At 36.7% G+C, this 22,752-nt stretch overlaps 1 protein-coding gene across 5 annotated transcripts in view; it reads left to right on the forward strand.

The window, feature by feature from the left end:
* The window catches only part of SENP6 (SUMO specific peptidase 6), a 64,532-nt gene extending 41,780 nt beyond the window's left edge, over window positions 1–22,752 (forward strand). For all 5 annotated transcript variants that reach the window (XM_072331563.1, XM_072331565.1, XM_072331567.1 and 2 more), the window contains 16 exons: window positions 362–764; window positions 1,586–1,818; window positions 4,285–4,458; window positions 5,455–5,497; window positions 6,724–6,903; window positions 9,746–9,972; window positions 10,559–10,665; window positions 10,750–10,866; window positions 11,745–11,867; window positions 12,101–12,193; window positions 13,604–14,037; window positions 16,790–16,893; window positions 18,135–18,223; window positions 19,607–19,675; window positions 19,753–19,903; window positions 21,561–22,752. In XM_072331563.1, the coding sequence (XP_072187664.1) occupies window positions 362–764; window positions 1,586–1,818; window positions 4,285–4,458; window positions 5,455–5,497; window positions 6,724–6,903; window positions 9,746–9,972; window positions 10,559–10,665; window positions 10,750–10,866; window positions 11,745–11,867; window positions 12,101–12,193; window positions 13,604–14,037; window positions 16,790–16,893; window positions 18,135–18,223; window positions 19,607–19,675; window positions 19,753–19,903; window positions 21,561–21,770 (2,757 nt within the window). In that variant the 3' untranslated portion in view covers window positions 21,771–22,752. The remainder of the gene's footprint in view (window positions 1–361; window positions 765–1,585; window positions 1,819–4,284; window positions 4,459–5,454; window positions 5,498–6,723; window positions 6,904–9,745; window positions 9,973–10,558; window positions 10,666–10,749; window positions 10,867–11,744; window positions 11,868–12,100; window positions 12,194–13,603; window positions 14,038–16,789; window positions 16,894–18,134; window positions 18,224–19,606; window positions 19,676–19,752; window positions 19,904–21,560) is intronic.

Raw genomic sequence — 22,752 nt, forward strand, 5'->3', positions numbered from 1 at the left:
TGAATGTCAGATGTAAGATGTCTTAGAAACTCTTCTTTCCATGTTTCTTATTTGATTACTGTGCAAGATTTGTAATGCTCACATACAGATCTTGCTGTCTATTGAAATGGAACAACTTGAGAAGGGATCATGGTAAAAATTAAGTAGATCTATGGTTACTATATATAATCAGCTGTGTTTTTTCCTATGTATTATTAAGTTAGTCAAACTGTACTTCTTCATTAGAGCAATGAACCACTTGACACTACTGTTAGACTTTTCAATTATATTACTGCTTTATTAACTAAATATATAATGTTACTGGATGTTCAAATTGGTGACTTTTTAATCTACAGATGTATTTTTTATTTTTCTCTTCTAGCTTTTGGAACCAATTGAGTACTCTACTGATTGCCCAAATTGTGGGCGGGCAAATGAAAACCAGACCAAATGTCGACATTGTGAAAATGTTTCTCTTAAGGATTTGCAAAGAGTCTCCAGACAAGCTGGAACGTTAAGTGAATCTGTGGGACCTTTATCACGTACTTCAATACATCAGAACTCAGTGGGGCAAAAATCTTCAGGTACAGGGTTCAACACAAAGAAGTTTTATAGTTCTGCTGTTGGGAAAGGTCCAGCAGATATTCTGCTGGGTAATGAAGTTGTAGGACATTCTCTGTTGCGGCAGAATGGAAAAGTTGGTCTTCTAACTGGGACAAAAAATGCTAAAATTACTGGAAACTTGAGACAGAGAAATACAAGACCATCAGAACTAAATGATCCAAGTAAGTACTATTTAATGAATACAGGGTATTACATACTGGATAATGAAAGAACCTTCCACACAAGCTTACTTGCTGACTTTGCATGGAGTACTTTTTGTGGGAATGTTCTTGGGGAAGAGGGACATGACATACTTTTTAATGTCATTTTGTACTCTCTTTGAAAGGTGAACACTGGAGGGAAATAAATAAATAAATTTTAAAGACGTAAATTTTGCATTTCTTAAAATGTATTCTTGGCAGAAATGCCACACTGCTGAATTTTTTCTCTTATGTTTTGAGCTATGCATCTGAATACTACCTAGATTTTCTCATTTATTTAAATTTCATGTTTTCTAGAATTATAATTTTTGTTGTTTCCACTGTGTGAACTCAGAATCATGGCTCTTGTTCTATGCTTAGTGTACTAGATCGTGTTATGTTACTGACTTGGGCAACTTAAACTGACCAAAGAAGTTAGACTTTTCTTTACCTGTGTTATATAACCTTTTCAAAACTAAGCTTCCCAGCAAGAGGGGCTTAATGTGCACGGTTAGTTCTTTGTTGGCACATGACATGGATGACTTCATTTCTATGTCTAGAAGGGGGTTGATGATATCTCTTGCTTGTATAGTTAGCTATGGGAAATAAAAAGTGAGGAAGAGGTCATCTGTGAGCAGATTCCAAAATAGTATTACTAAAAGCCTAATATAAATAATGGTCATTGTGGACTGCTTTTTGGTACTGCAGGACAATTACATAAATAACTTTTTAAGCTATTGCTTGCAAAGAAATTTCTGTTACAGAAAAATGTAGTGGTTGAGAATTTAATGTTTTCTGTTTAGTTGTTTTATCTAGTGATGATGATGAGGAGGAGGATAGTGGCAGCACTAGGAGAATGGAAAGCATTTCACCTCGTCCTGCAGATTCAGCCCGCTCCTCCCCAGCTCCTTCTACAGGAAAGGTGGAAGCAGCGTTAAAGGAAAACAGTTGTGGAATAGAACAGAGAATAGGTAGTATTACAACAGATACAGAAATTGCAGTCACACTACCAAGAAAAGCAAGAATGAAAGATCAGGTACTATTTCATGTTTGTTTAAAGAAAACAAAAATCAAATAATAAATGAGAAATGTGAAGGTTTGTCTTGCATTGTTGGAACTTGGCTATGTTTCATTGCTTTTGTTTTTCACCAATTTATCTAGTGGTCTCTCTACTTATATAATATTGCAAACAGAAGAAAATGTTTTAAATGTGTTTCTTTTTTCATGAATTTATAGTGATTTGAATTATGCTGTTAACGTGGATGCTTCTGTGCTGAATGCATATTTTTTGAGACTGGACAGGTTTTCTCTGAAAGCCTGCAAGCCTTCTCAGCTTGCAGAAGAGTGTCAGTACTATTTACCGGTGAGGCTTAGAACGTGTAAAGTTAAACTTGAAAAGGAGAGGAAACATTCAGAACAATATTGGCCCTTTATAAATAAAATACTTTGACAACTGTCCCAATTAATAGCACTTATTTTAAGGATTTCATGGTGGGGCTTTTGTTTTTTAGTTGAGCACCACTGCAAGAATTGGATAAACAAAGACAAAAAATGCACCATGAGCAGACTCCTTAAGTGCTGTCAAAGGGGACAGCTTTCACGGTATGTCTCAAAAAAAACAACTTACCTACCTCAGTAGTGAGCCAGGAGGAAGAATAAATTCCCTGTGATGATTGTTGAGTTAATTCTGGTGATTAAAAACATTCTTGGTTCACTTGTCCAGTTTCACTGTTGTGAGTTTTGTCCTACAAGAGTATTTGATTGGAATGGTGACTAAGATTTGAAATCTGTACTTCTTTTTTCTGAACTAGAATGCCAATAATGTCGAAACCTTCATGCAAGGTTGAGATTCAGAAGCCTGTATTCTAGTATCTTAACTGGTGAAATGATGCAGGCTTGTCATGAGGTGAATAATCACAGTGTAAATCTCTGAGCCTAGTGAGGCTTAAAGGTTGGACAGTAAGTAGTTCTGAACTTCTATTACTCCAGCATTATATGCTGGATTAAGTGAATGCACTTCATTGTGAAGGCATGGTTGTCTCCCAGATGTTTTCCTTCGTATATTCATGATCCTGTCCACTGCCCTTAAACAACCACATGTTACATTAGAAATGTACTGCATACTTGAGGAAATAGTAGAAAAGAGCATTATTTTTGCGAAACTTAACACAGACTTTACTCAAGGAAACTAACAAGATTTGCCGATACCAGAACGCTTACCAGAGTGATTGAAAAATAAAAACAACCACCGCCAACAAAAAATCCTTTAAGGTGCTTTATTTTTTGTAAACATTCTGTGTGGAAGAGAGTACTTGAAGGTAGTGCCACTTGGAAGATTTACTGTGCTGCTGTTTGTCTTTGAGTGCTGAGCTTTTACAGTATTTAGGTAGTCCAGTGGGAAAAAAAAAAAAGTGGAGAGCTGTCTTCAATAGAAGTCCTTGGAAAATATTTAATTACAGGGATGTAGATCTTCTCTTCTCTGTCTTCTCACCTGTACTTAAATGAAGTATCTAAAAATATGTGAATTATGACCAATATAGGTTAACGATTAAGAACTTTCAATTCTCAAGATCTGGTCTTAATGGATTAAGTCCTTTAATATGTTTTTCTGTGGTATTTCAATTGTATCTTTTATCTTATAAGAATATTTATTAATGGGTGGTTTTATGAATTAAGGAGATACCCAGTAACAAAACTGTTGTACTGAAAATTCTTTAACAAAACGTAGCAATTTAAGCAATACAACAAATAAATATGTTCTCTTCTGATGGTTCTCAGCCAGCTTTCTTATTTTTTCTTTTTTTTCTCTATTACTTTCTCATACTGACTCTACCAAGTCAGTCAGCTCCTGGAGATCTTCTTGAGCTGGAGCCAAATTCCACATGGCCTTGTTTCAATGTTTAGTCTTCTGACCCAGGAGTCTGTCCTAAACGCACATTAGTAGTTCTTCAGAGTTCCTTTATGGTTTTTTGATTGTGTTTATTTATATTTCTTGAAAATTTGCTGCTGATGTTTTATTGCACTGTACTTCAGTAATAAATCAATGTTTTCAGTTGCCAAAAGCAACTAATAAAAAAGTGAAACAGATCTTCAGCATTTGAAGTGCTTATACAGCATTAGTGTACTTGTTTAAATAAATTAAAATATATTTAACATTATTCTGCTGAGCTGTTCGGTATTTGAATATAAGTAAGCCTAAATTATTCTTTGGCAGTTTTGGCAAATATTTGTGACTTTGAAAGGTTAACAAAATGTTTATAAGTGTAAACTTTTTTTTTCCTTAAGTCTTAGAATACTGACATCTTCGGATGCTGCAGAAAGATACGTTGTTTTTTTTTTTAGGAGATTTCAAGCTTTTATATGTAGTTTTGGTGGTTTTATAGTAAAGTCTTGTTGACAACAGACAGGTAGCAAAAAAAATCATCAGTCGCTACTTTTTAATAGCTTGTTTTAGTGATAAATCTTACAGAAAAATTCTGAAACCTTGGAAATTGCTTTTCAGTTTGGAAACATTGTGTCTAACACTCCAATAAAACGTCGTAAACTGATTTCTCAAGAAATTGTGACTGAGGCTGTGCCACCTCTAAATTATCAAACTTCATGTGAAAGTGTCATTCTGAACTGCCGAAGTATACGAATAGGAACCCTGCGAAGAATGGTAGTGGAGCCAGTCATTGTGAGTAAACTTGTTATTCAACAAACTTCCTATCTGGGTTTGGGCATGTGTATTTTCATACTTTAACAACATGTTGTTTTGCCTGTGTTTTTGTAACAGGTAGTCTGTCTCTGCTTTCAAAGACTAAGATTTCCACAGCCGTTAGATAGATACCATTGAGTAGTAATGTATGCTGTCCTGTTCCGCTATTGGATAGAAACCTCATGTTTACAAAATCCCTTCCTTTTCGCTTATTTTGTGTACTTGGGGGAAGGCAATGTGTCAATTAGGGTACATTTGTTAAGAAAATAGAAGGCAATGGTTATTAAAAAAAGAAAAGTGTAGGTTGGTGGAAGAATCCTTTTCTGCATGTGTTTAATTTTGCTTCTGTAGCAAAATATATTTTGCTAACCTACATTCAGATTTTAAGGAGTCTTTGAATGCCAAAGGTATGTAGTAAGCCACGTGAAATGCATGTTTCTTACTGAGGTATCTACTTAAATGACAAATAATTGGTACTTTTCACCTCTTTACAAATTCAGAGAATCACCAAGGTTGAAAAAGACCTTAAAGATCATCCAGTCCAACCATTCACCTATTACCAATAGCTCCCACTAAACCATGTCCCTCAACACAACATCCAAACGTTCCTTGAAATTCCTATTGGTTGATTCACTTACGTACTAATAGATGATATTGTCTTTAGATTTTCTTTCTCTTTACAGTTCATAGCATTTTTTCAGATACTTTGTTATTTCAATGCTTGAAACTTTTTGGAAAAATATGTTAAAGATGTTTTAAATTTCAAAAGTCAGTATGACTGAAAGAGACACCAAGTAGTAAAGAATATGCTTGATTCATTGGGTTGTGATAAAATTTATACCTTGGAATTGTATTACATTTTACATTTGTATTTGAAAAAATATATTGAAATCTCTGTAGTAACAGTCAGAAGGCATTAACTCAGTTTTATTATGGAGAAGATAAGAGATCTTACTGTTGTCTTGTCTTCCACAGTTTTGCCTGGACTATATCAAAATACGCTTAGAAAGTCAAGAAGGTGAGTTCTTTCATTCTGTTAATGTTCAATACATATTTTTTAATTGACTTTATCAAAGGGATTAACAGGTGGATCCTAATGAAATGTCAATTCTGTTTCTGCTGTATATGTAATAAATTGCACTGGGTGTTGATAGTCAACAGAAGAATCAAGAGTATAAATTTGGTCTGGGCTGCCTAGTGAAGAAGAACTAGAATGATTTTGCATTCTCTTTTTCCTACTGACAGAAATAAAATTCATAGATAGGAATTAGCAACTTGTGTTGTGTGTGCAAATTTGTCGTTGGCTTTTCCCTATCAGCTTATTTGAAGAGCTTCAGTTTTACTGGTGCTGATGGGTGCAGAGGTTTCCATTAAAACAGTTAACAAAAACCACAGGCAAGAAAATTTTCTCTTTTGTAAAACACTGTCTGTGTTTCAAATGCATAAAAAGAAAGCAAAAGCTGCATAGGTGCCTAACATATTTCCTGTGTACATCTCCCTTTAAACATTCTTCTTTTCTAGCCTATAGGTTGTATGTTTCATATTACTGAAAGAAATGCATGATGTAGTTTAGGAGATGAGCTAACAATTATTCCTCTGTTCCCTTTGTTTGAAAATGCAGTCCTACCTAAAACTGACATTTGTTTTTGTTGTTTGTAAGGAAACCGTCACTTCTTGTATCTATTATGTCTCACACGGCCTGCAAAGCTAAGTGTAGACTCTTGTCAGTCAGGTGTTTGTTGCATATGAAAACAGATGCATAGGTACTATTTTTTTTTTTCAGATGTGAACAATTTACTGCATTGCTGGCATTTCTCTCTGTTTAATAAAAGTTGAATCCAGGACATTATTTTCCGTAGGCAGGCAGATTTTTTTATCTGCACGTGTTTATTTTTGGACAAAGATAAATTTACAAAGCATGTTTTACAAACCTGTCATAAAATGTGTCATAGCAACAGTCACAGATTTAGATGGTCACTGCTTTTCTCTATTCCTCTGTGGAATAAGAACTAAATTAAAGTTGGTGAGAAAAAAGCAGTTTTTTAAGTTACTTTCCTGCCAGGTGACATCGGAATTAAGTTTGTCTTTTAACAGACGTCGCTTGTGTTTCTTTCAGTTTATTAAAAACTGTCTTTAATGGTTAATGAACACATACTGATCTCTTGTTAAAATCAAGGGGAAAATTATCAAGGAAATCTATGTATTTTGACTGGGTTGTGATGCAGTTTCATGATTTTCTTCTAGAATCAGACAGTGACGTCCGAGAGATAAACCTGAAAACTTCAGAACTTACCAAATGTGAATGGTGTAGTGTCAGAAAATTACCGGTAGTTTTTCTACAAACAGTACCATCAACCTGTAGTAGCTTGAGAGAACAGCTCAAAATGAGTAAAGATAATGTCTGGTACGAATGTAAAGGAGACAGTAAGTAAATCGATTTTAATTCACTGTTTCACTTTAAATTGTCTTGTAATGTTTGGGTGATGACTGAGTGCACTAAGGAGTAAAACTGACATCGTTGGCTGGGGCAGATGTAGAGTTTTTCCTGATGGTATTGCCTTCCCCAGCTAATGGGGATAACAGCTCAGAACAACTTGGCAAAATTATGCTTTTCTCATTGTCAATATACATCCTGGTTTAGTTTAATACCTTTTTCATTAATAGTTCTACTGAACCAAAGTGAAGTTGTTTTATTTAGTGCTTTTCTAGGGACCTTTCTATCTTTATTGCTGATTTTGCTATGCATACCTCTGTTTTCTGTTATTTTCTGCTTCCAAGCCTCTGTTGGAGTAGAAACCTTTGTATGCGTTTACTTTTGGTGTTAGTTTTTTGTGTCTTTTTTTTTTTTCCAAATGAAGACGAATACTTGTTTGTAGAATTAGCCCGTTGTCTTCACACATCTTAAAATTAACTTCAGCACAGTTTTTCTTTAGGGTCTCAAGAGTTAGAATACACCCTGTTTTTTAATTGGTGTGGAGTCATTTTCTTCTCAAGTAAATAGACTTTTCTTAAGGTTATTTTTGTGGTTATTAATACTTGTGTGCAGCTCAATATATGACGTATTCAAATGCAAATGGAAGAAGAAGGCCTTCAATAATCTCAGAACTGTGTGATTTCAACACAAAATGCTGTTATAATAAGCTCATCTACCTCCTGTGAAAATTATAAGCTGTAAGGTGTGTTAAAATTACTGAGGTAATTGAAAAGCATGCAGGGGATGATACACACAGTCCTGGTAGTATGCATTTGACCCCAGGCAAACACAGGTGTCGACAAGTGAACAAAGGCAAAACTTCCTGATTTGCCTGGGGAAGAAATCTTTTCCCTGTCTCAGCCTTTCTTTCTCGGCCACCCCAAGCATTTTCCTCTGAGACTGTGGTTCTGAGCTGTTTTCTCACACAACAGCTTCATAGTACTTGGTACTTACGAGTACCCTGTGAAAACACAGTGGTTATTTGCTTTCTCAGTGATGAAATTATTTGAAGCTTGTATCTATAACCATGTAAGCAATAGCAAGTAGTTCACAAAATAAGACTTAGAAAAACCCAGTTAGACACTTAAATTTTTATGCAGTGAATTTGGAGGCAAGCCGCTGAATAACATTTTCACAGTGGTTTGCATGCTGAGTTAAGAATAGGAAATGGTTATGCAAGTGCTTGAAACTCCTCTGTTATAGAAAAATAGATTCCTGCAATTAACCAGCTGCATGAAGAAGGAATTCGCAGCTGGAATACTACTCCTGTAACTAGGTGCCGCATTCATTCTTAGGGGCTTACTGCCTTTTTAGTTGTCAGACAGTGAGAATAGTTGGGATCTAGACGGTAGGTAGCTGATCTCATTGCCCAGCTTCTGGTAAAGTGGTAGGCCAAGCTGACCTGTTGAAGCTAAGCCACTGTAGCAAAAGTAATCCTGAGAGAGTGGTGGTATTTTGTTCCCACAGTGTTCACCTGGGGTGGATAAGTTTTGGTTTGGTTATGTTACAGGGCCTGAAAGCCAGGGCTTTTCTGGTTCTAGGTGGTAAGATCCCTTCTCCCATGGAAAGACATGAAGATTTTGATCAGTGACAGCTTAAATTCCTCTGATTCCTCTCCTTGTTCACTTGCGTACTTTCTTCTCTTTTTTTTTTTTCTCTTTTTTTTTTCCTCATGCCAGCGAATCAAAGAACCTTAAGAGATTTCTGTTCCTATAGTAACCGAAATCTGATCAGGGAAAAATAAGTGTTTCTTTTGTGAAATTGCCATTACAGGCTTTTGTGCATTTTACATACTCAAATCATATGTGCCTGGAATCAGCAAGAGTAATTTTGTTAGAACTTTGTGCTCATAGTGTATGGTGTACAGTTCTGTATCCACTGCTTGAAAAAACACCACACTTTTTTTCTAATTTACGTCTAGAAAATGCCATCTCAAAAATGTTCTTGTTGTTTGTTTTGTCCTCAGTGTAGTTTCTAAGCAGGGGTTTTTCAGTTTGCATTCTACTTGTTTGCTACCTCCAGTTAAAGTAGGATTTTTTTCTCCCCCGACTTGTCAATCAATATTGAGTAGACGTGTAGATGTCAGTGCTTTGTACTCTTGTAAGTATGGTTCTTATGATGTAATTAACTGAAAGGCTGGAATGCTCTGGGCTCGAATGTTGTACTTTAGTGATAGTAGATGGAAAAATACTTCAGACTAATAAAGAATAAAATCCTGTAAGTTACTATGTTTCAGTTCACAGTTAGATGTGTGTTTCATGTTCAGCTTGTACGTTTCATTTCTGTAATAGCATTGAGAACACAGAAGCCTGTCTACCCTCCTAAATTACTTCCACATTTCCACAGATGAATGAATGTATGTACTTATGTCAAGAAGTTAATGCATACTGCTTCCTATATGGAGAGGGGATTATGCTGAGTATGTAATTTCTGTAATTGTATTGAAACGTTATCGTAGAATCCATAATAAGAAAAAGAAAATATTGTTCTCAGAATTTATTCTCTATTAGTAGGTAACTTCTTGTTTTGAAATAGGTTTTGGCTTTGCATTCAGTATGTCTTGTATGTGTAAGGCGTAATGCTTAATATTCCTAAAGGCATAGGTTGAATATACTCGTTTCAAGCGTAAGTAGTAGGGATTGCTGTCTGTCTGCAAACCTGTTTACTTCTGCATGTATGTGTTGTCAGCAGAGAAGCATACGTGTGTTACATTGTGGTTCTTTGAAATCTGATTATAAATGTAACGTTTTACTTTGATCCCAAATGAATAATTTTTTCTCTGCTTTTTCTTAGGTCAAGAAGAGCAGTATATCATTTTAATTTTTGAAACTGGCCTTGATCCTCACGCAAACTCAATATTTGAAAAAATAATCACTGACATTGGTATTAGAAATAATATTTCTGACTTCTTTGTGAAAATCTCCTTTGAAGAAGCCAATGGCAGACTTGTCGCGTTTACTAAATGCTTGGAAGAGAATGCTAAAGGAAGCCCTTCTCACAGAGAAAACAAATTTAAAAATGTAAGTACATTTTCATCTTAGAACAAAGCTGTTCTATCATTTGGATTACAAATACACTAAAGATAGTGTATAAAATACCCCCAAAACTCCTGCTTGCTTTTTTTTTTTTTTTTTTTATGGGGACCATCAAAGCAATCTGTATTGGGTTATGAGGCTCTGGGAAATAGTCTGTGCATTCATAGCTCTTAGTGTGTTTAGTTCACTGGTAGGGTTGCACACTGATCTACAAATAATATCATTTAAAAATGATTAAGGGATGAGAAATTTGTAGTATAATTAGACAACATAGTTGTCTCCAAATTCATCTACTGGTAAAACATGATGTTATAATGAGAATTATAGTTAAATTTAATTAATGCTTTATTTAAACAAAGCTACATATAAGAGGAATTTGAGAGCTTGGTGGTTTTGCAAGAAATGAGTACAGAGATAACTGTAATATGATGTACCAGGGAAGGGGGGAAAAAATGCTGAAGTCCTTCTCAAAAGCAGCGGGACTCATACCTCTGCACTTCTCAAGGCTTTACTGTTTTGTTGATACATTTGATCCTGATTTGCAAATTAATATTGGCTTTATCCCTGTAAGGTTGCTCCTGACCCCAAAGTGCAGCCGCGAAATAAACAGTTACCGTATTTTGATGATGAAGAAGAAATTGGAGAACCACATACAGTATTTATTGGTCCCATAGAAAAGTAAGATATGTTTGTTTCCTATGTGACTGTTTTTCTGGCTTTATTTTCTGATCTTTAATTCTTGAATGTATTTTTTCATTTCAGGCTGATAGTTTATCCACCTCCTCCAGCTAAAGGTGGTATTTCTGTGACCAATGAAGACCTCCACTGTCTAAATGAAGGAGAATTTTTAAATGATGTTATTATTGATTTTTATTTAAAGTAAGTTTTATTTCAAACCAGTACTTAGTATTCTTTTCCTTAGGAAACTGTACAATTCTGACATTAAAACTTCATAAGTCATTTGGTAACACTTGGTCGCCAACCGGCTGTAACTGATTTTAAAGGTCATTTTTTATTTTCAGAAGAAATTTCAGTTTGTTTCCTGTCATTCTTTTGACACCACTTAGAATAACGGTTCCTTACAATCTCTGCATCTGAAGTGGAATTTTGACTACCTTTTTAAGTGCACTTGGAGTTTTGTTTGTTTGTTTGTTTTTTCTCCTCCTCCCCCAAGTGTTTGTTTTCCCTAGAACTTCATTTCTATTGATTAACTTAATACATAAATTAATCTTCTGGTGTCATTGATGTCACAGGTATACAGATGTTAGAAGCATATTAAATTCATACATACCTGCCATGTTTACGTTGCGCATAAGCTGCGTTGTGGGTGTACAATTTTTGGTGTATTAAAATTCACTGAAAGATAAAAGATGGAAAGAAAAGTAGTGCGCCAATCTGGGCTGTATTTGGAGATTCAGTGGCTCAATTACAAAACACAGATCTTTTCTAGATGCGTATGTAAGAAACTAATTGCAGATTTGTTTTTCTGTCATAATATAAAAATACAGCAAGAACAGAACAATTATTTTAATTTGTTTTATTTTATTTTTAGCAGAGCACTTAATGCCTTGAAAGGCTGACATAGATAGGACCTCATTAATGTCCTATGGTTAGTTAGCCCTGATACTGTTACAACTTTTTCACTTCTGTCAGAGGCTGCAGCAGTTTTGTGGGAGTTGTACTCTTGGCAGTCCTTTTTACTTAGCTGATAAATTCATTATGTTAACACCTCTGTAACTTCTTTTTTAATTAATTAGGTATTTGGTACTTGAGAAACTGAAAAAAGAAGATGCTGATAGAATACATGTGTTCAGTTCGTTCTTCTATAAACGCCTTAATCAAAGAGAAAGAAGAAATATTCATGAAACTTCAAACCTCTCGTAAGTCTTTTGATAAGTCTGTATTACAAAGAGCTGAGTACAATGAAGATTACAGGAGATGAACTCCTTACAGACAGTACTGTGATACAGACAGAACTAGGAAACATCCAAACCTATAACAAATAGAGAATGTACTTTGAAAATCCTTAGAAACTGTTAATGTGAAAATACAAGGAAAGGTGTTCTTTTGATGCAAATAAACCATCCGACAAATCACATTTTTCTTATTGCAGAATACAACAAAAACGACACGGGCGAGTAAAAACGTGGACACGTCACGTTGACATTTTTGAGAAGGATTTCATTTTTGTTCCTCTTAACGAAGCGTAAGTAAATATTACTGAATGTATGTGCTAAAAGCTTAGGCTTTGCATTCTAAAATAGAAAGCTGTATTATAGTGTGACATGAAATGGAAAATGAAGAGAATAAGCTTCTCTTTCCAGTGGTCTCACTCAAAGAACTGCAATAACTGGAGTTGGGAAGGGTGAGTCTATGGAAGAGTTAGTGTAAGAATGAAATGTGTGACTTGGCCACGAGTGAACTGCATCACTGCCCTTTGTTGAACACTTCTTGTTTAAGTCTCCAGTAGAAATAATTAGTTCTTAACGTTCCAAGCTATCTTCTTTTTAAAACTAGGTTAATTGCTAGTTTGTTTACATAACTGGTACAGAAAGTATATATTAATAGGATTTGCCCATATTCCAGGGTTTTGCAATAAATTCGTTTATTAGGTGTCGTGAATCATTAAAACTAAAATGCATCCATACTTATTGCTTTTGAAGGCCATTTACTTTAGCTGCTGTCAGTAGAATTTGGGCTTCACAGTCATCTAACTTTTTAATGTCAGACACGCATTTTAGCTACTGCTCTTTTTTTTAAATTACAGTGTAGTATGATTTCATCTGCATAGAACATGTATAATATGATTTGTTAATTGGTGTAGGAAATCAGAAAGCCTTCAGAAGATTTCTAAATAGGGTCAGTGTAGATGTACTTTCAATGGCACAATCCCTGAATTTCCTGCTGCTCCATTTCTGTTTGAGAGGCAAGTCAGTCAAGCCTGAAATGGCAAGGTGAGAATGAAAGGGGGACAAAACTTGCTTCCTATCTTATTGTGAGTTGGAGGATGTTACTGTATTTGACCCTGAAAGTGTTACAATGTCAGTTCTCTTTCTTGTAGTTCCGTGAGGGTGACTAGGACAACAGAGTTGAGGTGATAGCATTGCCATCTCTTTTTAATTCGCTGGTGACAGGATCGTTTTTAACAATGGAGAGTGTCACGTGCAACAGGAACGTGTCGCTGTTGAGTTATCAGGAATGATGAAATTCTTAAAACCTTTATACAACCATAAAGTATGAACTCTGCAGTTTAATTGTTACTGTGATAAGTAGTCAAAAAGAAAGAAGTTTTTATTCAAAGGAGGAAAAGATGGATATAAACGGTGATCAAATGGAAATGATACTTAGCACCTGTTCTCTGCTAACTGCATTGTATTAATGCATTTTTTAGTGACTACTTGGAATGATCCGACCTTAACAGAAAACTCTAAAGGCTTGAGTAAAACCTGCTCAGAAAAGTGAACAGATATTACAGTCTGTCTTTGATGAGCATGGGAAGCAGGATTCAGTTTTGTGTGTGCATTCCTATGCACAGCACTTTGTTTTCTTTTTACCAGCTTTAAGGTTTAACAGCATCAATGTAATAGCTAGCTAATGAAGTATTTTTTCTTTGCAGTGCCCACTGGTTTTTGGCTGTAATCTGTTTTCCTGGCTTAGAGAAACCCAAATATGAACCAAATCCCCACTACCATGAAAATGCTGCAGCACAGATAAAATCTTCCTCTTCTGATGGAGAGAGCAACACACCGTCTCCTTTGCCAAATGAGTTGGATGCACAAAACTCGCCTTCTAAATCCACAGCAAAGAAGACATTGACCAAAAAATATAATACAGCTTTAACTGATTCAAACACTGAAACACAGGACAGTGAGTCTTCATGTTGTAGAAGAAGTCCTTGTAGGGTAAAAAGCGGTTTCAAAAAACTAAATCAAATAGACAGTGATGTGGAAGAACCTAATACTGTTGAATCAGCAAGCCATAGACTGGACCATATGACTCCAGATGAAAATGGTATACAGGGTGAATTCACAACTGCTAGCCAATCTATGGGTATGTTACCATAAAAAAGTACATATTTTAATGAAAAAATTGAAAGCTTTGTTTCTATTACTATATTTGCAGTTGCATAAACATTGAAAGTTTACATGACTCAACTTGGAATGCTTGCAACATAGGTAATTTACAGTCATTGTGTATAAAGTGTTTTGTGGCTGTTTCAGTTCTTGCCCCACATAAGACTGGAGATAAGACAGATGAATTTGTCAGTTATGTGACATTTTTTCACGCAAAATATTTTCTAAATGTCACTTAATTTGAATCAGATGAACCTGGAATTGTAAAGGAAAAACTGCTGGTATTTGACCATTCACCCTCATAACGTATCTATAAGGGGCAACTGAATTAAGATGAACCTTAATTTCCAGTGTCTTCTAAGCATTCAAGGTATTGCTTCAACAGCTAAGTTCTTTAATGTCCTGATAGAAGGCATGTAGGAAGATTGAGAAGAAAATTTTAAGGAAAAAAAAGAGCAGAAAACAACAAAAAAAAACAAGCACATGCCTTCCTTGTTGCATTTAGAGAGACTTCCTCCATGCATCACTTCTGTAGAGGCTGTTAGCAGTAGTTCACAGAATCTTAGGGGTTGGAAGGGACCTCCAGAGATCATGGAGTCCAACCCCCCTGCCAGAGCAGGTTCCCTACATCAGGTCATACAGGTGTATCTTGAATATCTCCAGAGAAAGATCCACAACCCCCTTGGACAGCCTGTTCCGGTGCTCCGTCACCCTCACCATAAAGAAGTTCTTGTGCACATTCGTGCAGTACTTCCTATGCTCCAGTTTCTGCCTGTTTCCCCTTGTCCTGTCTCCACACACTGCTGAAAAGAGTCTGGCCTCGCCACTTTGCCCCCCCCCACACCTCAGATATTTATAAACCTGGATTAGGTCCCCTCTCAGTCGTCTCTTCTCAAGGCTAAACAGACTCAGTTCACTTAGCCTTTCTTCATAGGGGAGATGCTCCAGGCCCTTCACCATCTTTGTGGCCCTCCGTTGAACTCTTTAAGTTGCAGTTATCTAGAACAGCATTTGTACCAAAGTAGACAAAGTAACTTTGGTTTAAGAGCAGGTTTGGATCTCCTTGAGACATGAACTACAGAATATCTGATGGTGAGAAAACTTGTATGTCAGGCATCGATACTGCTCCTACTGACTTAATTTATGCATAGTAAATAGTTGTATAGCTTATAGTACAAAGTCCAAAAAGACTGTATCAATCATATGTTCTACTCTGTACACTGCAGACCATTGGAACTTCCATATCTTTGGGTATAAACCCTTTCCTATTGATTTTTTTTTTTTTTCATGATGTGCACTTTTTACAGTATATGATATCACTATTGTACATCTTATCTATCTTAGATACTGCTATTGTTACTTGACTGTAATGAGTGAGTATGTTCTTTATGAAACACAGTTTTTCTAGGATTATGGGGTGGATTTTTTTCCTTTTTTATGCCTGCACTTCCTGGACTTCCTTTCCCAGCTAGGGCAGGTGTTATACCCTTGGATTAATGCAGACATTCTTACTAGGCACTGTCCTGGTTTAAGAGTGAGATTCAGTTTGAGACTGACACTAAGCGTATGCTTAGGTAGCTAAATTTAGATGCACTGTGAACTTAAGACTCCCATTACAGTCAGATAGAAGATGGGGATGTAGACCCTGGATATTCTGTCCAGCCTTCAGCTGTTGCTCCAGAAGGGCACGAGTCTTAACTCTTGACTCTGCCAAACCCATATCTTTGTGCTAGATAACCTAGGGTATCAGCAGCTGCATCTTCAATGATATACTCAGTGAAACCAAGAGGGCTCTTTCACCCTTAAAAACAGACACAGAGTAGATGTTCAGTTGAGTAGCTGCTCTGTTTATAGTCTTCGCCCTAGTTGCCTACTATAGGTGGCCTAAACATAGAAGTCTTGGTCTCAAACTGCATTCTGGTGTTGGACTTGTAAATCAGTAGGCATGGATGCCAAAATAATTCTGAAGAGACTGTCCAAAATATAAATATTTTATTACTTAACTAACCCCCTTTTTATTGATCAACATAGAAAGGTCATCCAGTTCTTCTTATGTGATCTGTGATTATTCTTGATACCAATTCTTATTTCTTAGGACTGTCAGCAGTATGTCACTCCACTATATATGGCCCATTTTCTGTGCTAAGGTCTTTTCAAAGATAGCAAGCAAGATTAATTTCCAAGTTTGTCCCTATGGAAATCCACTAGTAACCTCATTCCAAACTTCAACAAATGCAGATCTTCTGTGATCTTCTGTTAGCTCCGTCATTGTCCTATTTACTCTTCTTACAGAAATCTAATTCTCTTTAGTAACTGATAGGATGCCATTACTTCTGTACCAAAAGAAACAAGTTTTTAGTTTGAGATTGCTTAGATACATTATGTGGATGCTTTCTAGGAAAAGTTTTATTCTGAAGAAAGGAAGTTTTGCTGACATAGGATACACATTTAGCACTTACGTCCATTTAGTTCATTAGTTTTCTCTTCAACATCTGTTCTGGGGACTTAAAAGATGATATAGGAAGACAGTGATCGCCTTTGCTGTGTTTCTGAAGAAAACCTCTCACTTTTGGTTTATAAATGTGAGTAAAAAGCTCTTAGCCAGATGTGTCACAGTCATTGTGAGCAACTCCTAGATAATTTGAGGTTTTTAAAATTAGCTTGGCTGCCAGTGATGATGTAGCATTTCATGTTTAAATATACAATCGTACTGTCTGTGGTTTGTACAGATGGATTGCACAAAATCAGGCTAAACTACAGTGAAGACTCAGCTGATGGGGGTAAACTAAATGAAGATGAGCTTATAGATTTTTCTGAAGACCAAGATAACCAGGTAAAACTTTGAGCAATTTTATTTAGGAAATGCAAAATATTGTGTTGTGTTTTGAATGGACGATAATTTGAATTAAGTGTCCTTGATGGATTCACTTGGGGTTATGGGGATGTGGCTCCACCTATTTCTTATGCAGTGTAAGTTCAACATGGAAAATGATGAGTGGGGTTCTTCAAAGCTGAAATAAAGTGTGTAGGTAGTGAAGAAAGCAGTTCTTCTTGATACCAATTCTTATTTTTTAGGACTGTCAGCTGTGTTCCTTGAGAGGATGGTAAGATGCCAACTTCCCAGGTTTCAGTGTAGCTTAGAACTTAGCTCAGGCCGAAACTGTCACTGATACCTTCCCGAATGCACAAAGCAAGTATAGAAATGTTAAACCGTGACAGGTTGAATGCACCTTCATATCTGCCAAAAATAATGTTGAAGCTCCAACAGAAACAGATGGATTAGGAACTAGGCAGCTGTTGTCTAACGTGATAAAATCTTAATGTTGTAACATGAGGATTTCAGTCATAGGATCCTTCTTGTTAGTAAAGAAGCAAGTTCACCAGCTGTGCTGATGTGGTAGTTTGTGGTTTTGGAATGGATCTCTGTCCCTGAATGCAGTGGTCTGTGGTAGTAATAGTGTACTCTGTAGTGCAGGAAATCAGCAATCAGTATTGAAATCAGAAGTATAAAGAACGTTGTTTGTGGCATTTTGGTTTTGCAGCATGCAGTTACATTGTTTTCCCTTCAGATTTCCCTTGATCAGAGGACAAAGTTGGTGGATTCTGGAACAGGAATCAAACTTTCTGAGTTTATTGCAGATTTTGTCTTGTTTCCTCTAGAAAATAGTGTACATAAAATTGCTAGGAAAAAAAAATCCTAGTCATCATTAGGAAAGTACTTAAAATATGGATTATAATCTGCAGGGAGTTGCACTGCTTTTAGCTCAGTAAAGCAATGCTTGGAAAATGTCAGTTGCTGTTGGTTGTTGTTGCTGTGGGTTGTTTTTTTTTTCCTAGTTTCAATGGTCCTTATATAAACATCACCATTCACTCTGTGTCTTTCCATCACGGATTTGAGATAGACTAAAAGATGGTAATACAGATAATAAATGGTTTTCAATGAGAGCTACTGCTCCTTTATTAAACTAGACTTTATTTGTCTTGACTAAAAATGGAAAGAACAGGAATACTCCCTTTTTGAATCTGAAAAATAGTATGAACTTTAAAACACCTGTAAACGTGTTGCTTTTGTAGGATGACAGTAGTGATGATGGTGGCCTTCTAGATGACAGCTGTAATTCAGACATGGGACAGTGGCACCTAAAGCCTACAATCTGCAAACAGTAAGTAGTGAAACAGTTAAAATGGACATTAAGATAGCTTGGAAAGTTAAGATTTTATAAGTTTATGAAATTTAAGACTGTAATTATGGGAGATGGTCATACACAGTTCTTCAGGCAGTTTAGCCTGCATGTGTTTATCTTTGAGGGAACCTTCTGGTCTTTGTAGTATCATCATCTGTACTGCTTCATGCAAGTGAAGATTGTTTCTTCAAATGAGGCTGTTCTTCCATATCTTGCACTTAAATTCCTGCAGAGGGAAAGTTGCAGAATCAGGTTTAGATGTATCCATATATAATATATATTAATATATATATATATATTATATTATATTATATGTATATAAATATTATATATACATACATACATATATATATATACATCTAAAGAGAGAGAGAAATTTCTTTAAAATAAAGCTGTACTTAAGTTAAAACTGAATCAAACCTGGAAAGTGGGAATAATTTTTTAGCATATGAAATGTGTAGGTGGTGTACATGGTGCATTGTAACAAAGGACAGAAAATCCACCTCTGTTGCACGGTTTAAGAATATTTGATAGCGCTATGAACTTCCAATTATAGTTTAGCTAATTTTTCCCATGCTGATGATGGATTATCAGTACATAATGCTTCCTACCCAGCCACTATTTTAATCCGAATATGAACCTTTTGGAGACCTCTGACACTCAGATACTGCAGATCATTAAGGGTACTTCAATACTTCACTGTTACCATGGTTTTAAATTTCTTTTATATGATAAAGAAAATCCCTTTGACAAGGATTTCAGCTTCACTCCCTGTATGTGTCCCCACCCAAGAAAATATTCAAACAGACTAAGTTCTAGAGAGAACGTTTGGTTAGCTGCATTACTTTTCTGAAGTCTTTCAAATACGGTGCATGTGCTTCATAGGTAACTATCTGGTATGCATTTCAGGGTCAGGAATTGGAATCACTCCTTGAACATATAAATCTAGTGTTTGTTGGTGCTGTACACTGCTCTCAGTCCTCTTGCTGCTACTCCAGAAGGCTGTCTGTGGGTTCTTTGCCTTTTGCAGATGTCCCAGATACCTTGTATGTCTAAAATAGCACTAGACACCTGAGGGGCTCTTAGGTAAATAGATTTTGCCTTTAACCAATAGCTTTGGTCTGACAGTGCTAGAATTCTCCGAGTGAGTTCTTAACTATACACAATGTGCAGAGAACTTAAATCTAAAGATAACTCAGCTTTACATTTAGCTATCCATTAGGGGATTATAGCAGCACAGGCAAAACTTGAATGTTTAAAATAGAACTAGATTTGTTCAAGGTCATCCCACAAAAAATTTTATTGCTACCTGTTTAACACTGTATTTTCTGAGCTGCTGTAAAATACTGTGTTCTCTCATAGGCCCTGCATTTTACTTATGGACTCACTGAGGGGCCCTTCCCGGTCAAATGTTGTGAAAACACTAAGGGAGTAAGTTTCATGTCTGTGATTTCTGCAAAATTCCGCAAGTAAAACAAAGTTTTAATCGATACGATCTTTTGTCGTAGGTATTTAGAGGTAGAGTGGGAGGTCAGGAAAGGCAATAAAAGAAGCTTTTCCAAAGACGTTGTAAAAGGTTCCAACCCCAAAGTGCCGCAACAAAACAACTTCAGTGATTGTGGAGTGTACATCCTGCAGTATGTAGAGAGCTTCTTTGAGGTATGTGTATTTGTGTAGTTGCTTGTTTTGTCTCCTGCAGCCATCAAGCGTGTCTTGATGAACTTTTTGTCATTTTAAAAGGTTCTTTAGTGTAGCTTTTACAGTAGTTTATTAGATTATGCAGTAGAAAATAATTTATATGTTAACATACATAATAAGAAATACTTTCTGGAAAATAAGCTAGTTACCATTTTTAGCTGCACGTACATACCAGGTATGGAAAGCCATGGAATTTTCTGAGAAAATGTTGAGAAAATATTTTGGGAGATTTCTTTGGTGTTGTTACACTGAATTACGCCGTAAGGGTTCGCATTTGAGTTCAAAACCTAAAACAAAGGTGTGGTACAAAAAAGCTTGTTTTTTGCCTGAGGGAGATGACCAAATAAATTCATTAATCTAACACAGCTAGTTTGGACTTTCTAAGCTTTCATTAAAGCATGAAAGTAGAATCATTACAGCCAGAAGTGAAATTTTAATTTTCTTGAAGGAAATAGTTGAACTTTTATTTACCTTAACTATCTCGGCCTTCAGGTTGAAGCTCCTCTCAGAAGAGGAGGGTGGAGCTCCTCAGGTGTGGGCTGGGAGGAGAAACAGTGTGACATGTTGCCTGAATGGGGCATTAAGCCTACTTACAGTTACTTACAGTGCTCTTTCCTGAAAGCTTTCCTGAGAAAGCTGGTTGTTTTTAGTCCTCAAACCCTCCCTTTGTTCATACCTTAATGAGAAAGCAGCAACGCTTTAAGTATGTGTGCAAAATGAAGCCCAATCATTTAATACACTTTTGCCGTTCTCCAGCACTTAGAGTCGCTGTAGGAGAGCTTTCTGTTCTGTACAGAGGGGTTATGTGGAGCAGCCACGTTTGGAGAATCTTGTGCCCTTCCTTCTTGCAAACCATGGGCAGAAGTAGGGCAGCTGGCTCAGTCTCTCATGCTCTTGCAGGGTGCGGCAGCTGCGCGTGCCCAGAGGTGTGTCAGGTAGCAGGAGCAGGGCGTTCTCAGATGTGACCTGAACAGGGACGTAAAACCTTCACCAGCTCTGCACGGTGCTTGGCTATCGTATGCTTACTGAATTAATAATTTCAGCTTGTATTTGAAAAGTCCTATGAAGTCTCACATTTTCAGCAGCTCTGCAGGATGAATTGGAAAGTGTGGAAAATGGGTTGTTTGTGGGTTGATTGCAAACTTCGTTTTAATAATAAGCATTGCATTCATGACGCATAGGGTTTTCTACACGCAGGGCTGGTTTGAGGCGGCGGTTGGTGTAACCAGGTTGCGTGCAGCGGCTGATCGCTGCCTGCCGAGCCTCCCGAGCCTCCCGCCCGCAGCACCGCTCGGCTCCGACTACGGCCGCCAGGGGGCGCTGTGGTGCCGCGGCAGGGGCGGGCGCCATTGTGGCGGGGCGCGCTGGGACCGCCGGGTGGGGTGGTGCTTCTCCTTCCAGTGTTGGTGCCTTACAGTGAGTGCTGTGCTATTACGTGCTGAGACTTGGTTTGTTTGACCTCGACTGTACGTGTACAAAGGACACAAACCGTATATGCTTTTGTTTCATGCTGAGGGAACGAAGTGGGGAAGGACACCCATTTTCCCCACTCTGGTTCTTTCCGTTCCTGTTAAGATATAACTCCTCGCTTTAATATTCAAACCAACTTTCTTTTCAGAATCCTATTCTGAGTTTTGAGCTACCAATGAACTTAACAGACTGGTTTCCACGCCCACGAATGAAAACCAAAAGAGAAGAAATACGAAATATCATCCTGAAGCTGCAGGAACAGCAGAACAAAGACAAGAAGGGACAGAAGGACCCAGCTTCGGCAGAAAGGTCTTTGCAGGATAAAACAGAGCAACTTTTCAACAGCGGCTCAGACTGAATGTTGTATCTGTTGCATGTTAGCTCCGCAATCAGAACTGAGATATGCGTTTTGTCTGCCCAGACTAAATAAAGATTTGGCGTATTCTCTGCTCAAAGTTACTTGGGAATGTTTAATGCCTGTATAAATGTGTGTCATAAAATGATTTAATTTCCACAAAGATGTGTATTAAGTAAGCGAGTCTGTACATATGTTAATGAGGCCAACTTTTTCAGCATTTGTAATTACTTTTTTTCCACTTGTTAGGGAGCTTTTGTTATGTATTTCTGTTAATAGAACCTAAATAGCGACTTCTAAACATAAAGCAAATAAAGAAAATATTTATAGGATAAAATGGTTAACTTTTTCTTTTTCAGTAAAGCTGTAATGTTACAGGCTTACGTAACGCGTAGCGAATGATTTGGTAGGAAGATAATTCATATTTTGACCCTGTTTAGTTGCCCTTTACGAGATTATTCTGCTTGCGCTACAAACAATAATATGGGTAAGTGTCTCAGTGTACCATGGCCTCAGAGAGGAAGATTCCCATCCTCGCAGTATCTAAGTGTAGGCAGTGTAATAGTTAATAGGACTGCTTCAGATTTGGGGTTTTAAAAGATACGCCTTGCAATTAAAATTCCACACTTGCTTTAGTGGGACGGGCTGTGGGAAGGGGGAGAATGCTCTTTGACCAGAGATTACTATTCAAACAGTATTATAAAAGTGGTTTCAATGAAGTGATCTTGAGTGATACTATTAAATCATATTTTGTGGATCCCAATTGTTGTACAGGTGTATTTTGAGACTTTCTTCATTATAAAATTGTATTTTGGTAAGTGTACTTGGAATAGCAGATTGCCCACATTACATTTTCTATGTTACAATTCTGAATGTTACATTCATATGTGCTTTATCTAAGTAATGAACATTTAAAAAAAAAAAAAAAAAAAAAAAAAAGTAAAAAAAAAAGTGTATGATTACTATTTTTTTGTAATATCCACGC

The sequence above is a fragment of the Excalfactoria chinensis genome, chromosome 3 (genome assembly GCF_039878825.1).
Source record: "Excalfactoria chinensis isolate bCotChi1 chromosome 3, bCotChi1.hap2, whole genome shotgun sequence".
In the NCBI taxonomy this organism is placed as follows: Eukaryota; Metazoa; Chordata; class Aves; order Galliformes; family Phasianidae; genus Excalfactoria; species Excalfactoria chinensis.